Source organism: Dysidea avara, chromosome 5, assembly GCF_963678975.1.
Source record: "Dysidea avara chromosome 5, odDysAvar1.4, whole genome shotgun sequence".
Classification (NCBI taxonomy): domain Eukaryota; kingdom Metazoa; phylum Porifera; class Demospongiae; order Dictyoceratida; family Dysideidae; genus Dysidea; species Dysidea avara.
Window position 1 is genome coordinate 8,324,146 of NC_089276.1, and position 18,131 is coordinate 8,342,276.

Below are 18,131 nucleotides of genomic sequence, written 5' to 3' on the forward strand. Positions count from 1 at the left end.
GTCACTTGGCTTAATCTTGGTGGCCTGCTGCCTTATCCATGAAGTCTGAATAAGAGATCTGTGGATGTTATCCTCAATTGTAGTATAAATAATTGTTAGCACGCATGCATGCTTTTATATATAGGGGGGTAGAAAACTGCAAGCATAAATCGATAAGTTCAGGATCATAAAGCAGCACTAATGCAAACAAAAGATTGTGGTGTACTGCATCGTGTACTCCATCATTTCTAAGATTGTTCAGGGTCAGCACTATTGATATGACAAATTATCTGCTATACTGGTTTGTGTGACAAAGTTTAAACTCAAAATTGTATATGTACCAGCTGCTCCACCAAAAGCAAATACTACAGTCATAGAAGAGCTAAAAATGAACACCTTTTCAAAGTTGCAATTTACTATTTCCCAAGAGTGCCTGTCACCCATATACCCAAGATTTTCACAAACTTTAGTTTTCAATGGAAAAGTGATGAAAATTTGGACAGCAGCAACTGTTGTTCATTTTCATCACACTTGGTACAGATACTTGTGTGACTCCAGTGCATTAACTTTAAACAATTCTGATCTAGTTTGATAATAATAATCTGTTTAGTTTGGTTGTCTCCATCAAAACATAACAAGCAACATATTTCAATGACTACTCCCTATAAGAGTGTAAGCATGTATATTTTTCCTTGAGAACACAAATGAATAATTCATAGTACAATGTAATTGGTTTATGTATGACCTGATTTATGTATGTATACATTAACGTGTTGTTATATTTTACATTTGAGCCATCGGCCGTAACACCTCAGCAACCTGAAATAAAGAACAAAAACATGATAAAGTATCATACTTTAAGAAAGGTCAGCACCTTAAATGGACATCCGGTTGCCTTGCCTACATCATCTTCACTCACACCTTCTGCCACTTCCACTAGTGTCAACCCATTATTGGGATCAACATCAAACACTGCCTGTAGTTGTAACAAAACACTCTAATAGAACAGTCAAGATGTAAAAGTGATGTCTTTTGGTGTTTGGGTATGCACTATCTAATTGCATAGGACCCAAAAGCTCTTTAAGTATGTAACTTGCTTGAATGTTATGTCAAAATGACTTTCCTATTAGAGTTGGGAGCCCATCAGTACAGCAAAGAGCCTTGTAGTACTTACGGACATTCATGTGATAACTACAACCAGAGGATTTGCAATATTATTTCACTGCCTTTGTTAGTATACAATAATTAACCCTTAAACCCGCAGAGAACTTTTCGGAAATGCGTGTTTACACAATATGGGCACGCATGGCGATACTAGGTGGGATAACTTAATTCTTACGGCCTACAAATACACATAGATTAAAAGTGTGTTCACTGGGCTACTTGGAGAAGGTTAAAACGAACACTAACCACAGTGGCTTACTTTTTATGAAGCGATGAACAGTGACGAGTCGTGTCTCTGTGTTTCAAAATTCTTGCCACAAGTTCAATTTCGATTGTGGGTTTACTCACGTGAATTGTATATGGCCTGATAAAAAATTTCACGACAAATCGATTGGAAGTTGTTACAAGATGATAGGAGTAACTACCATTGAGTTATCAACTATTTTGTAAAGGTATGTAAAGGGTTTCTGTGTTTCGTTACCGAAAAGTTATTTTCACGCCTAGTTTTGGCCTCGCCATTTAGCATTAGGGTAAACCCCTAGGTATCATTTTAATCTTTGTTACATCACAAGTAGAATGACATTGTTATAGGATGGACACTTCAAAAGTTACAGTGTTTTGTGCAAGGCATGCGTATTTATCAAGTTTAAATCCAGTTTTCTGGATTATGCGAGTTTAAGGGTTAAATCCGCAAGGCACTGTAACTTTTGAAGTGCCTGCCCTATGGCTATGCAATTTACGTCATTCTACTCAGGATGTAACAAGGATTAAAATGATACCTCGGGTTTTACCCTAACGCTAAATGGTGAGGTAAAAACTAGCCGTGCAAGTAACTTGTTGGTAAGGAAACACACAAACCCTTTACGTACCTTTATAAAATGATCCATAGCTTGATGGTGGTTGCTCTTATCACCTTGCAACAAGTTCTGCTCGATTCACCATCAAATTTTCTATCAGGCCATATACAACTCACGTGAGTAAACCCACAATCGAAATTAAACATGTGGCTAGAATTTTGAAACACACAGACAATATTTGCTGTTGTTAATTGCTTCTCAACAAGTAAGCTACAGTGTTCATTTAACCTTCTCTAAGTATCCCATCCCAGTGAACAGACTTTTAATCAGTGTGCTGTTGTAGGCTATAAGAATTAAGTTACCTCACCTAGTATTGCCATGCGTGCCAATACTGTGTAAACACGCATTCTCTGTGGATTTAAGGGTTAAATGTAGCCAGTGCATGAAACAACCACCTTGGGGGAGGCACCAATTGGGATTGTGATTAAACTGGCTAGTCAATGTTCCCCTCACTGATATAGCAGTGATGTCATTTGTGATGACACCTGCTTGCCCAAAGTAAGGGGGTGTGGTATGGTTTAGTACTTATGTAAGTCATATGACTGCTGTATGACTAGCAATGGATTTGTTTTTTATTTCCTAACACCTTCCTTTCAACAACTAGTATACTTGAGTTATGAGATGTTCAGCATAAATACTGTATGAAAACCCAATGGTACAGATCCATATGTTATTCTGCAGAAACAAACAGAATAAGAAGCCAGAAACATTACAGAAGTTTGAAACCAGTTGGATATAATAGGTATCTTAGTTATTGCATAGACTAGTTACCATTTCAGTGATAATCCTGTCCACACATCTCGTACCAGTTAATGGTAGATTGCAATCTCCAACTATTTTGTGTGCTCCATTCTGTGAAGGTGACAACACATCATTTAATTCTCCACCACAACAAAGACGACCTTTGCAGTGTGTTCCATGGTAACCACAACTTTGGTGTCACTACTGGACACCAGATCCATCGCTCCTCCCATACCCTTCACCATTTTCTTCTACAGAGAACAACAAACAATAAATTTAGAGGAGGGAAACTTTAGCATTGAGGAGATAGACATTACACTCACTGGTATCATCCAGTTGGCTAGGTCTCCATACTGTGACACTTGCATTGCTCCAAGAATGGTTAAGTCAAGGTGACCACTAAAAGTGTGATGGAAATGGTTTACAGAATTATCAGTAGATGTAACTACGCAAGCTGAAAACATGTCTAAATTATTGCAAGGCATACTACACAAGACACAAGGAATAAATCAATTAATACTACCATAGGGTAGCAAAGCAAAGCCTCCGGCAACTGTGCAAAACACAGATATTGCCACCCAGTGAACCAGCACTGGGATGCCTGTGCACCACTCAGGCACTTGAGTCTTGTGTAGGCAAATCCTCCTGGGGCAGGACTAGTAACCCACAGGAGGACTGTCCAGGTCTCAAGGAGAGAGGTCACAACACCTGGCGATCCCAACACCACTAAGCGAGACAAGGACAGTTGGGAATTTGCTTCGCCTGGGGACCTAATGTCAACTGGGGAAGCAGCCCACCCATTGGGTAGACAAGCCACCAGACTACCAACTTAAGCCTTGGCAATCTTCGTAATAGTTAGACACTCGTAATAGGTATCTTCGAGGATTTAAAAACCATCGGTGACGTCAATAATTACCTTGGCTGCACCTCGGTACTTATTGACGTCATTGATGGTTTTTAAATCCTCAAAGACGTCTATTACTAGTGTCTAAGTGTTTTAGACAATGGCGTAGAAGAAGTGAGTTAGTAGAGAGTTCCCATTATAAACACCAAGGGTATTTCAGCGAGCAAAAGATGCGAGGTCGCACGTGAATAAAGGTTTGTGAAGTCAATAAAAAGTATATTTCAGACATTATAGATACATGTGAATGGCAGCGAATGTGAATTAATAGCCAGTGCTAGCATGGCTGTCTAGGTCTACAGAGTGTGCTTTAATGCGAAGGCCACAAACTGAATTAATGGATTTTTTTGATTAACCAGCTACTATGATGGTCTAATCTCCACTGAGCTAGCCACAAATAACAGCATAGAGAAGTTGCATAGGAAACGCGTGTCGCAAAATGCTTAGTAACCATTGCTGGTTAGCCATACTTGAGGGCAGAGGACGAAGGCTGCAGTCATTCTCAATGGTTAAGCGGAGAACGGGACATATTCTCTAGGTTAGTCACTTGTACTAGGATAACTATAAACTAGGATAGCCATGGTCAAAAGTTTAGTATATGTTAAAGTATAGCTGCGAGTGCTTTATGAAAAATAAAGTACGAGGCGCACGGCCGAGATGCTAATAAAGCACGAGGCAAAGCTGAGTGCTTTATTAGCATCAAGGCCAAGCGCCCAGTACTTTATTTTTCATATAGCACGAGAAGGCTATGCTTTAAATGATTTATGGAACTTTCTACTCGTGTAGCTTCACCATACACTAGAACTAGTAATTAACACGCATTGCACGAACTATTAGCAGCCTGAACACACACAAACCAGTTTAACAAAGTAACTCACGCGCAGTTCACCATAGTTTGGCATGGTAGACATTCATTGCATCTTTTGGCAGGTTTTGCTCGCAACCCACAATTGATTCTATTGTGAGTCACATGGTGAAGTATTTCCGTGATATCTCCAGGACTTGTCCGTTTACATTTACAAACGTAACAGCAAAGTAACCTTCTTCCACCCATCATTGAAGCATTTAGGTATGTCTATAAAAGCAATCCAGTGGTAGAACTCGTATTGGCTAGGGTGATTGATCACTCAGTGCGGCGAGGCTATCAACCTTCACTGGCTTGGGTGATTAGTCGTACTGGCCCCGTAGGTTATTAGCCTACACTAAGGCACGTGGGCAACTGTGCTCTATTGCCCACAAAGAGTGCTATATTGCACCACTCTTTGCGGTGCAATAAAGCACTCTTTGTGACCGATGAAGCAGTTGGCCGGCTGAGTGCACTTTATGAAATTTAAAGTACACTTTTTCCTTTGATCTTGCCCACGTAAAGTTCTATTAAAATTCGTCAAAAATTAATAATTCGCTTGTCTGTATTAAACCTAGTTTTCAATATTTGTTTCCAACTTTATCCTAGCGTCTGACAGCAATACTCATTGTTGGCATCTTGCAGTGACGAACCAAGGGCATTCATCTCATTGAAACCTGCCCCCAAGTATGGCCGACTAGCAACAGTTGTTAAGGATGCAAGCTCTCTGTACCTGAGTGTAATTTCTTTCTTACAATCTGCTCACAATCACATTGTTTCCCTTGGTGTTTACTGATGTGCTAAATACTAATTATCCACAAAAGGCTAATTGCATTACTGTGGACCACATTGTGGTTGTAAACAACTGTCAGGTAAGACACCTGAGGTAAGACACCTGATACCACGTTTCTTCGTAAATAAGAGACCTCCACACATCAAAGGAAATGCTGCATGCCATTGTCTAATACTTATTTGAGTGCAAAAGTCATCTTCTGACTTGGTACCAGTTTCTTTCATATGATGCAATACATCTCCAATTGTAGCATAGATACTCACCCTCGGATCATTGCAAAAGATTCATCACTGGAGAAGAAAGATCCTCCTTTCATCACTGTACTAGTCTCCTTGCCTGTAACATAGCACAAACAATGACGTGACGACTTATAACCATAGATACCAAGAAAAAAAACCATAGATACCAAGACTACTTACTCTCTACATCACAAAACATCTTCAAGTTTTACAAAGAAATCATAATTGAGAATCATGTACAGATAAGTCACCAACACATTTTTTTATTACATTAATCTCTGTGACACTGTATACTGTAACATCTTTTTTTAATACTTTGTATGTTGTGCATTGTATAGAATAAAACTAAATTTGCAATCATGCACATGTGATGAATACTCTAGAACAGAATTGGAAAAAAACAAAACTGTTGATCACAACAAGTGATACATGAGGGCTGTTTAGTTTATTCAGCTGTTTATACAACAACAGCTGAATAACCTTCCCAGCAGCTGAATAACCTTCCCAGCAGCTGAATAAACTTCCTATTCCATAAATATTCTCTAATAGTGCACATGCTGGAAATCCAGCATTATAAGAAAGTTAGGCAATGGCTACTTCCAGTAGGGGTCACAGACCCAACTATAAAAGCTTTCACTAACACAAAACCTAAATAGCAAATTTTAAGAGACTTTTAAAGACCTCCCCTTTCACCACAGTGCCATCCAGTCTCAGTTATCAATACATACCAGCATTGATCAAATCAGCATCTATTTCTTCTTCTAATGGATAAGGTCCCTATGAATATACATTACTAACTAGTTGCCCTTGATATGTATATAATAGTATACCAGTCCCAGTACTCCATTCTCGCTGTGCAGAGTAACTTTGATGTCAACTGGGATGAACTTTAGTGCCATCATGGGAATTCCAATTCCCAGGTTGATGTACATTCCATCCTTCAGTTCCAATGCTGCACGTCGTACAATCCTCTCCCTTGCTAGAGCAGCTGGTGAGTCTGGTTGTGCTGATGACTCCCCTTCTGGTGTCCTGGTTGTCTTCCTCTGGAAAATACAACTGTACCTAAAACCAATACACCCAGCAAAGAGATTCTGCTAACAATAAGTTCTCAATTACACAATGGACTATCATGTGCTGTGGTAACAGCAAAAACATAAATGTTAGGGAAACTGTAGCTCTAATATATATGTAGAAGCTGGTCACTTGTGTAACAAGGTCACATGACTCTCTTTGGCAACCGCATCAGTGTGCCATTTGAGTACAAAATGACACTATACTGCACACACACATACAACACACACACATACAACACACACACACACACACACACACACACACACACACACACACACACACACACACACACACACACACACACACTGTACCTAACTAAACAGTCTTGCATTACCTCAATTTTTTTATCGTAGTTTGATCCCTTGATCACTCGATCAACATACATCCCAGATACATGGACCTGATCAGGATCAATCTCACCAGTCTCAACAATCTCCTCCACTTCAGCTATCGTCACTTTACTAGCTTTAGCCATTGGAACATTGAAGTTACGTGTGGACAGCCTATTAAAACATCAGAAGTGTATGTGGTGTATATATGTTGCAGTGTATAATGTAGCCAATCTTATTGCTCATCGTCAGAGGAAGTATGACACACATTAAGCACTATCAAAAGAATTTTGTTAATTATATACACTGTATTTTGACCTCTAAACTAAATCTGGGACATTGAATACAATTTCCAAATCTATCCTGTTCCATTGTTGCTGTTTGCTGTCTGTTTCATGCGGTAAGCTCTTCATCATGTGATGATGTCTCCAATCATCCTGTATATTAATATCAAACCACTGGGGTTCAGTAGGGTTCACTGCACCATGGACTTTATCCACAATGACGTCACGAGCACAAGATGGCCGCGTTATTTGGGGTACTAATGTACAGGCGCCTATGGAGAAATTCTTTTGATTGATCATATTTCAGCCAGGGAAGAAGATATCGAGCTCTAAGCAACAGGTACGGTTATAAGACAGTACAACAAATGATTTGTATCGCATGCTGGAAAATTTTCGAGATAACGCTTGTTTGCAATAGTTTTTGTTACTTTATACCCATACCTGTTGGTTACACCTTGGTATCTTTCTTCACGAGTGAAATACGATCGATCAAAAGAATTTTTCCATAGGCGTCTGTACATTAGTACCCCAAAATGCAGCCATCTTGTTGCTCGTGACGTCATTGTGGATAAAGTCCATTAAATCATATATTAGAAAAGCTTTTAATTAACATCTAGTTGTCAATGAAACCCTCCTAAAGTTGATTTTTAAATGCTCTATTCAAATCTGATGAGCCCACATGAGTGTGTCGTACCTCCTCTGGCTCATCATGACAACAGGTTTGACTTTGGGGACTAAATCAAAATTTATAAGAGTCAAATGTTAGTCATCTAACCTAAGCTCTTCCTCACCCATTAGAAACACTACAAGTCATGATACATTTATCACACTACTCTACTGTATATGTCATTACCTAAACACTAAGTTGCCTGCTCTATCAGCTTTTTGCGCTTTGACCAGTGAGAAGTCTCCAGTAATGGCTCTCTCCATTATGTACCTCCTACCATCAAACTCTCTACACTGGAGAAACAGAGAGAGAGTGTGCATGTGTTGTTGTTGTTGTGTGCGTGTGTACCGTATTTCCTCGTATATAAAAGCCTAGGCGTTTATTTCTTATAATCCATTTGTGAACCAGCTGAAAAATCTTGTTGCTGCTGCTGTTGACATACTTTTGACAAGTCCCGGGTTTCAATAGTTGTAGTAAGGCTTGTTCTACAAATTACGCTATTGTCATCTCTACTACCCCTTGCATTAAGGTAGCGCCCCCTGGCCTTAATTTAGGATCAGGTGTTTATTTGAATGTGGCTTTTATACGAGGAAATACGGTATGCGTATGTGTTGTACTGCACTGAATTCTGTGCTTCGCTAGCTACACTGCACACACACACACACACACACACACACACACACACACACACACACACACACACACACACACACACACACACACACACACACACACACACACACACACACACACACACACACACACACACACACACACACACACACACACACACACACACACACACACACACACACACACACACTACACTGATTCACCTCCTTCTCCACACTCTCAATCATAGCAGTCCCATCCTTGTTATACTTGATCACTAGACCACCCTTGTGTATGAGAGTACCATATCCTGTGGGAGTATAAAATGCTGGGATCCCTGCACCTCCTGCTCTGATCCTCTCTGCTAGTGTTCCCTGTCAACAAACATCAGTAATAGCACCAGATGACAGTGTACATTTACCTCACTAGGGCAGCACAAGAAGGCTGAAAGCATGTTAACAGGGAGTTATGATCAATTCTGTTCCCTAAATTATCTGTTCCCTAAATTATCCTTTGAATTAATCGGGGGTTAAATATGTTTTGTACAACTGACACAGTATGCAACATCAAATATTGCTTCTATACAGGCCAGTACAAAGATCGATACATACATAGTTCAATTACTCTAATAGAGCATATACCTTTACTAAAATATACTCCAACTAAGCAGTCAATCTCAATCTTATATAGACAGTTGAAAAATAATCTCTAAAGAGTCCAATAAGGTATGATGCATGTCTATAACCTAAACAGCAGGACTATGGGCTACATGCCACATGTATGTACTATGCACACACAGCCACGCGCGCACACACACCCACACCCACACAACACACATACTTGAGGGGCCAACTCCACTTCAAGGTCTCCAGTCAAGTACTGTTGTTCAAATAAGGCATTTTCACCGACATACGATGAGTACATTTTCTTGATCTGTAAAACACACTTGAGTGATTGAAAGACACTACAGTATCAGTACATACTACAGTATCAGTACATACTACAGTATCAGTACATACTACAGTATACACCACACAGAGTAGTTTCAATTACACCACACTCTCAAAATATTCACACCCAACATACCAACTTTTGAGCAAAATCGCCATAATTATACATTCATAAAATACAAGTCCTCAAAGCTTATTGGCTTAATTTCTTCATTTAAGGGATGGACACAATCTATCATACACAAAATCGTTAGATTATTAACACACCTGGTTAGACTTCAGCAAGATTCCTAATCCATGTCCCTCTATCCCAGCGTTGTTACTGACAATTGTAAGATCTTTTATCCCACAATCCTTAATTGCTGCAATTGACTTCTCTGGAATGCCACACAGGCCAAATCCTGCCAATACAAATAACATAAGGGATGTATAGTGGAACTCAGCAACACATTGGAACAAGGCTATTTTGACAAAATGTTATTGTTACACAAAAATATTGTGTTAAATGATAACTCTACACCTGAACACATATGATCATGATTACATCACAGATTTACACACAAATGTACTTGGCTCGCATGACAGCCCACACAAAAGTTAAAAAGCAAATAGTGGGCTGGTCATGTGAGACTACCTACGTACCTCCAACTAGAAGAGTGCTCCCATCTTTGATATCTCTAACAGCTTCTCCTGCAGTGTGGTCATCATAGAACTCTACTGGACGGCATAGTCTTGTTGACTGGGACAAACCTCTCTAGGATAAAACAACATTAACTTGTGATGGGATAGTCCATGCTTGAGGATATACAGTGAAACCTCTTTAATGCAATGTTCAAAACATTAGTGACGATGTTGAAGTCTTATTGGTGTAGCAAACAGTGTCACATTACATCTAGATATTCTGGATTACAGAGGTGTCACATTAGAGAGGTCCTGTGTGTGCACATGCACGTGTGTGTCTGTGTTGTGTGTGTGGAGAGAGACAGAAAGACCGAGAAACACTGCTATTGTCAACCAACACAAGACCTGATGCAACACAGCTAATTGCTAAGGGATTAACACAGTTAGGGATCACAGAAAAAAGTAGGGAAACAAGGGAGGTCGCCTACACCTGCAGGTATACTAGTGAACGTTTTATCCTAATTTAGTCATGGGTATGGACTGAAGTAGAATTAATTCTAGCATATCTGTGACCTCTCTTAATTGTTTCATTACCTCTAATTTCTGTGATCCCAAATCCAACTTGCTAAACCCTAGGATATCATGATTTCATAGTTTAACTAAATCTCACTTTGAACTTTATATATGTTTAACCATGTGATAACGATGATATCATAGTGTTATGGCACACCTCTTTGAAGTAGTTTAGACTTCACAGACAACTCTTGATAAACAAGTTGGTATGTATGGTTTCAATTTTTGCTGTGCTGGATGATATGACTTCACATGTGGCCAATACTGAATGTGCTTGTCTTTCATAATCAGACTCTCCTGAGGGTTTAACTCCTACCAAGAGTTCATAATATTTCTAAGGGAACTCTTGCTACTTGCTTTACATATGGATGAGACGTACATAGGTTAGACACTAATAGACAGCAGTAGAAATTTCACAGAAATTGTAGGGTACATAGGCAGCTGGCCAGTAACTTATGAACATTGATTAGCAGTGATTCACACATATACAATAGTGTAAGGCAGCAATACTACAGGCAGGACATCTTTGTAAATGTGGAACACATATCAGGGCTATATGGGAATGAATGATACAGTTGTAGTCACACCTTGCTGGACTGTTAATTGGGGACTGAAGTCTGGTTTCATGGAAAAGCAGTCCAGCTGAACAAAATAAATCAGTGTGATATGGCTTCTTAATTAGCCACAAACATGCAATTGTTTACTGTTATCATTCTAAATATGGACAGTTGGAAAACCAAAGAAGCTACATGACGCTTTACACTTCTCCCTGTTGCAAGTAGTGAAAATGTTTGTTCACATTTGAGTGTTATTCCACTGGGGACCTGTGAGAAGCTAAGGCCTAGTCACAATTTTGAGATCAATCAAAACTAGTACTATTGCATCATGTTCTATCATATCGATATCGGACAACGTGATACTTTTAGGGTATGGGGGGTTTGAAATGGCCACGAAGAGCCTAGCTTGCAAGAAAAATAATTGGTTCTACACAGCGACTACCACTAACACACACGCAAACACATTGCTTTAATACCTGTAAAATATGATGATGGACACTCGAAAAAATCGCCGACTGTAAGGGACGCTTCTGACAGCTAAGAAATTTCAACATGATTGCCTAGGACATTGCCCATGACCGAGGGGTCCGACAATCCTATACTGAAATCTCGTACGCTAGCTCGTGTGGTAGAAACGAGGGTCGACGAGGGTAGAAACGCGGAGCGGAAAACGAAATCCAATTAAGCCTGTGCCCTCCGTGTTTCTCTGTAAATTGGAAAATCCGTAAACTGTAGCACAATTAATGACGACAAACTAATCTATAACAAAAGCTACAACTATACTACTTGATAAAACCCGCACTACCACCGAACCAAAGTCCAAATCATCCTCTGAACAAAGAACATAATGTAAAACGTTTCAATAGTGATGGGGCAAACCTTAATCTAGTCTCGTCCTCGCGCTTATCGATTAGAGATTATAAGCGCCCCCTTCGAGAAGGGGGCGCTTATAATCTCTAATCGATAAGCGCCACCCCGGAGGGAAGGGTCTGCGAGGACGAGACTAACCTTAATCAGTGTACAATTGGGTCAGTATAGAGTTGATAATCTTACAAGCAAAAGAAATCCCCTTATTGACTGCAGATAAAAAAGTTGAAATGACAGCTGTCCTTAACCTCTTCATTGGCAGCAGCAACCACCCCAACCTGAGAAGCAGCAGAGTGCGGGACATGCATCTGACAGCCAAAGCCAAAAATAAGTGGGCGAGTGAGATGGAAACTGATCTGGATGGCAAACATCCCCTGGACGAGAATGGTTGGAAGATGCAATACCTTGCACCAGGGTGATCTTGAAGCAAGGCATGGTGCACTACAGAAACCAGCTCATATGAATAAGAAGTTAAACAATATAATTATCATCTAGAGTAGATTGAAAATCATTGTGAGAGCAAGCATCATGTTGGACATAGAGATAGATTAGTGTTCAAAAAAAGATATGTCAGATTCCTCTCCAGGCAATGGTATATGATGACTTAACAAGTCCCCACCAGATGAGACACCAAAACATGTACCGGCAGAATTACAATAGCCTATAGAAAGGCGAATGATATGAGCCACTTGATTCCAAGCCTCCCAACTGAAAGGGCAAGTGGTGAAAAGCAGTAGAAATCAACTTAGAAATCAGAAATCCACCCAGAAATCTTGTATCAAGAGTTTCTAATAATTTTTTAGAACTCGTGCTTGTATACAATTTCAGCAGTTCCGGACCACTCATCCAGGACAAAGGTGAACAACTAAGCCATTGAATTGCAACATTTTCCTTAGCACATGCCCCTATAGTGTCCACATAGTGTAATCAGTAATTGTACCTGCACAAAAGTGGCAAAACCACAGACAGGGGTGGATTAGACAGGTAGTTGTATCAATCAATTGCCACATTTTTGAACTCCCACAATAGCTAGTTGCCCTCTAGCTTAGCACCCCTTCCCTTTGGAAATCCTAGATCCGCCCCAGTAGTACAGTGTGCAAAGCACACTCAGCATGAGGACCATGCTTTATCCAGGGAGGTCTTGGATATGCCCCCACAGGAGTTTAGCTCAGTTTCTGAGATTGAATTTTGTCAATAATTTTGACTGAACCTTATTGAATAAGCATTGCATTGTTAGTCACTTTACTGGCTTTGGCTATTTATTTTCTAGCATTGCATGGTATAGTAACTAATTCATAAAGGGCACAGCATAAATGCTGTAGTACTATAAGTTCATTATAAGTATGTATAGGAGTTGGTCTTTGTTCTTTATACTTTTAAGAAATTTTAATAATGGATGTTTTATTAGAGTAGTTGATTGTTCTATTAGGGTATTTTAATGTTATAGCAATTTTTTAGCATTTTTATCCTTGAAATACAACCCTCTTGTTGATTCCTAGAAAAGACTAGCTCTTCTCACTCTTTATTGCCTATACTGTAGCTTCTACTATCTTTCTAGCTAGCACATAGTAAAAATTTGGCCCGGGGTGCTTCAGCCCTCCATGCATCCCCCTAAATCTACTCTAGGACAAAATACACACACACACACTTTTACTTGTACATGGTAGTCTCACAGTGCCCGAGCCCAAAAACCTTTTTTGGGGTCACTATGTACATAGCTAAAGAATCATCAACGGTGATCAACCTCATGATGATGATCATGCTCTGCAAAACAAACTTGAGAGTGCAAAATTGAAGTACTCCAGAGGTGGCCACATTTGAAATAGACTGTTAAATTGGCTCTAATTTACACTGATTATAATACTAATAGTCGATTTTAAGCAAATCTACCTGTATATGCGTGCATCCATGTCATTTTTCCAATGTGTGTGTATGTGTGTGTGTGTGTGTGTGTGTGTGTGTGTGTGTGTGTGTGTGTGTGTGTGTGTGTGTGTGTGTGTGTGTGTGTGTGTGTGTGTGTACATGTGTGGCAACATAGCCAAGTGTACGTGATTAGAGCATTGGCCTGGTAATCGAAAGGTTCCCAGTTCAATGCTCAGTTATGCCAAATTGGCACTGTTGTTGTTGTTTCCTTGAGCAAGAAGCTTTGCTCACATTGCTCCAGTCTTTAAATGGCGGGGGATCTGGTGGCCTGATGTTAATTGGGGAAGCACTGAGCCCACCCAGCTGTAACATCAATGGGTACCTGGTATTAACTGGGGAAGCAAAAGCCAACTGTCCATGTCTCACACAGCAGGTGAAGGTCTAGGTGGGATTTCAGATGTCCAAATCTTCACTGGTGGGACATGGCACAGCCTTGAGCTCCTAGACCTGTGATTTTCCTGCACTGACTCCTAGCACTCCTGACTCCTCCTCCTGTAGGTGGTAATTTTTGCATAATATATAGCTTAAAGAACAGGAGCTGGGAGAAAGCATGCAGAAAGATGCATAGATATCAGACGCAGATGATGCTAGCATTTTATGTTGTTGAAGTATTTTGTCCTCTCAGCTATAGTGTCATTAATCAATCTTAAAGTAACCAAGCACATGATTATACAGTTATATGGCTGGTGTGGTAAAGTGTCAGTGAAGGGACTATACTTCAGAGGGAATGCTTACCAGTGTACAAGGCTAATGCAGCATGCATAGCATGATTCAGCTTGACAGTTCTGGAGGTAATGTTCCCCAAGAAAATTTTTGAAGAATGACAATCATGAGATTGAATCTGGAAGAGATCTGGAAGTAATAAGGGGTAAAGGATGCAACTTTTTTAGGGGGTAGCACTTGTTGTGATGCCAGGGCCTAGGGCTCTTAATATTCACATTTTAGGGCACACTTTCCATTCATTTGCCCATAACTGAAGATAATCCAGGTCATTTTGTAATATTTCAATGGTAAAATTGGGTCTATAAAGTAAGATGCTGTCAGCATGCATATAGCTTCACTGTTGATCTAAAATTTTGAGTTATGTCATTGATGTGACGTAGAAACGGTAATGGGGTGCCTTAGGAACCCCACGCAGATGTTACTTCAGATGGTGCACTAGTATGGCCATTTACTTCACTTGTTGGGATGTTTCAGAACCCAATAGATGGCCATACAGTGCACCATCTAAAGTAACATCTGGGTAGTAGTCAGAGAGAAAAGTCGAAAAGATTTTGTTTGGATCAGTTTTGAGCCAGGTCAGATTTTACTTATAGCTACAAGGATAAGAAAAAATTTGGAATTTTAAACTAGAGTAGGGATCAACTAGAATATAGTGCAACAATAAAAAGTACTGAAACAAGTTTGAGTTAGTATATTATTATGACAGCAAATTACTGTAACACAAAAGAAGTGGATATCCATACTGCAGAGTTTCCATAATTGAAATGCATACTATAGATATTCACTTTGTTCACTAACTCAAACTTGTTTCAGTACTTTTTATTAATGCACTGTATTCTAGCTGATCCCTACTCTAGTTTAAAATTCCTAATTTTTACTTGTTTCTGTTTTTTTTTTTTATAGAAGTACCAATGCTGCACGTCGTACAATCCTCTCCCTTGTTAGAGCAGCTGGTGAGTCAGGTTGTGCCCGTGACTCTCCCTCCGGTGACCTGACTAGAAACATATAATATATGTTACCAATGGTCTATGTGGTCACACAATATGTTAGCTAGGAAAGAGTGACAGCTGTTGTAACTTTAGTTTCAGGTGACTTTGCAATAAATGGTGATAATATGCAGATTGATTTTGGTCTGACAACTATGACAAGGTGCATAGTATCTCTATCAAAAGAAATATGGCTCTTCCACTGATGGGGACATTTGCCCCAAATGTCCAATCCTGGATCCGCCATTGACTACATTAACCAAGAAAAATTATTTTTATAGGCCCATAATAGGTTATATTATGTGATACTAATGATAAAGTGCATATAATTTAATTATAAAGATCTAAAAAGAAATGATGAAGCATGCTACAATCCAAAAGCTGGCAATACATTATTGCATATATCATACCCTTTTGGTTATCTGAAATTATCTGTTATCGGATTATTTTGTTGCTCGTATTTATACTGGCGTTCTATTACAATATGTGTTCTATTATTAGACTATATACATGCTATATTAGGATAGGAGTGTGTTTTATTACAGTATAAGCTCTGTTTATAGATAAATGGTCCACCATTAATTTTGTTCACTTAATTGCCAAACCCCAATGTTGTTTGGATATCTGCTCACTGAACAAAAATTCCAAGAGCAAATATCTAAGCTGCAAGAAGGATACAACCTTCAGTTAGTTTATAGAAACTGCTACTGGTCAGCAACGTCATTGCAGCCATTGATTTTTATTGCTGCTATTATTGATTTCAATGCTATTTTTTATTCAAGGTTGCACCATGCAGTTGGACTGTTAAACATATATAGGCGCTAAGATCTATTGATATAGTTGATCAAGAAGTGTAGCCACAGTACCTGACTGATTTTTATGTGCGTTATATACAGAAGTATTATGTGCTGATGTATTACTTATATATAGGACACAGGCAGTTCTTCTGATAGATGGAGAGAATCATGTCACATACGTGGAGCAAAAAAATAAAGTAGTCATCTAGAGGACACACATCATCACACTTCTACTAAACCTATTGAATATGATATTTTAACAAGAGCCAAACCTATGACGTGATATATACTGGCTGTTAATACTATTTAGCATTTTTATTACTGCAGGGGCGTTGGAGCAGGTCAAGGAGTGAGGGGGCCAGGCCAGCTGTAAGCTGAAGACCAAAAAAAGAATAGAAAAGAAAAAAACAACAACAGGTAACTAACTACCTGCTGACAATAGCTGTCCTCCAACAAGTATATCTCCTTATTTATAACTACGCATATGTAGCTAAGTAGCTTGCTACACTGCTTCTCTGAATACTGTGACTGCTCTATTAGAGTATCTAGATCCTGACTGTTCTATTAGAGTATCTCGATCTTTTCTTGCAAACATTGTCCCATAAAAGTCCACCCCCCCCATCTATGTAAATTACTGTATAATCATTTTAAAAAAAAATCTTCATGTTGTGCATAATGCATATGCTTTGTCTTTTTTTTAATAATGACATTATGTTGATATCGTTGTATATAACTCAGGCGAACCCTCTGTTGCTTTACTTGAACTAACCTGCCTTCTAGACTCAGAACACAACACAACATTCAATCTGCTAGGTCCAGAAAACAGAACAAGGCTGAGTATCATCAACTGCTTGCGGAATTTGATCACTTACAGATCCCAAACTATTATGAACCTATTGAAATTAGTGTGCTAGGTCACTACCTACCTTCTTCCATTCAGAACATCAAGAACTTTATTGACTTTGTACAACTTTCTGTAGCCACCAAATCTTCCATCCAACAGATCCTCAACAATGCTATGTATGACATGTTCGCAAAAGATTTTCTTAGCCAGGAATTGTAGTGACTGGTCATCAGAGCACTTAACTTAATTTTGTCTTGTAATTATTGTTGTTGCTGTTGTTGTTAGTCTTTTTTTTTTTTTACATGTACACACTCCTTGCCGTGCCCACAAGATCACATTTTGCTTGATCTGACTGTGGTCGCACAAGACCGAGGACTAATAATGTATTGTATCATCTTATTACTATTGATGGTTCTCTCTCATACTCAGTCAGTCAGTCAGTCAACCAAGCACTTGCTGGAAGGTATTTTTAGTTATCCTTTATAACTTAATTCAATGACGCTGCAGTGAATGATATTATGTTTGCCACATTCAATATTGAACAACTGAATTATATTATGCTTTGAAATATGAGCTATGCACAACAGAGAGGTCATTAATAATGAATGGGTGATTGGAAATAATTACATCAGCTGACAGTATATATATCAAGCCTTTTGGGTACACAAATCTTTGGTCATCCATTTAACCTTATAATCATTTGTATGCATGTTTGTATATATTATTTGTGACCGAATTTGCAAAAAGGTACCTTTTTGCATACAAAATTTGACCCAGATTTTGAACTTTGAAACTCCAAAATTTAA

At 39.1% G+C, this 18,131-nt stretch overlaps 1 protein-coding gene and 1 long non-coding RNA gene across 6 annotated transcripts; one reads left to right on the top strand and one right to left on the bottom strand.

Moving 5' to 3' along the window:
• Positions 1–625: 625 nt before the first annotated feature.
• On the bottom strand, positions 626–11,883 carry LOC136255609 (succinyl-CoA:3-ketoacid coenzyme A transferase 1, mitochondrial-like). The gene is made up of 15 exons (XM_066048414.1): positions 11,662–11,883; positions 10,077–10,188; positions 9,702–9,835; positions 9,325–9,417; positions 8,709–8,858; positions 8,059–8,165; positions 6,927–7,095; positions 6,349–6,561; positions 6,247–6,295; positions 5,543–5,615; positions 3,065–3,140; positions 2,903–2,992; positions 2,772–2,852; positions 854–955; positions 626–798 (listed from the first exon to the last, which is right to left on the bottom strand). Exons 1-15 carry the CDS (start codon positions 11,737–11,739, stop codon positions 763–765), a joined length of 1,563 nt encoding a protein of 520 aa, XP_065904486.1. The 5' UTR covers positions 11,740–11,883; the 3' UTR covers positions 626–762.
• A 236-nt stretch (positions 11,884–12,119) lies between these two features.
• LOC136255644 (uncharacterized) lies at positions 12,120–17,891 on the top strand. 5 transcript variants are annotated; one of them, XR_010701022.1, is made up of 5 exons: positions 12,120–12,213; positions 12,269–12,909; positions 15,602–16,565; positions 16,615–16,898; positions 17,262–17,891. It is a non-coding gene; the product is annotated as an uncharacterized lncRNA (long non-coding RNA). The 5 variants fall into 5 exon arrangements; XR_010701020.1 differs by having other exon boundaries at positions 12,126–12,909; positions 15,602–15,651; positions 16,467–16,565; XR_010701018.1 differs by having other exon boundaries at positions 12,126–12,909.
• Positions 17,892–18,131: the final 240 nt, after the last annotated feature.

Coding starts and splice junctions, on each gene's coding strand:
- LOC136255609 (XM_066048414.1), bottom strand. CDS start 11,739: ATGTTGAAATTTCTTAGCTGTCAGAAGCGTCCCTTACAGTCGGCGATT. Junction 9,418..9,701: donor TCTTGCTGAAGTCTAACCAG/GTGTGTTAATAA, acceptor TGTGTTTTACAG/ATCAAGAAAATGTACTCATC. Junction 956..2,771: donor ACAGGATTATCACTGAAATG/GTAACTAGTCTA, acceptor TTACAACTACAG/GCAGTGTTTGATGTTGATCC.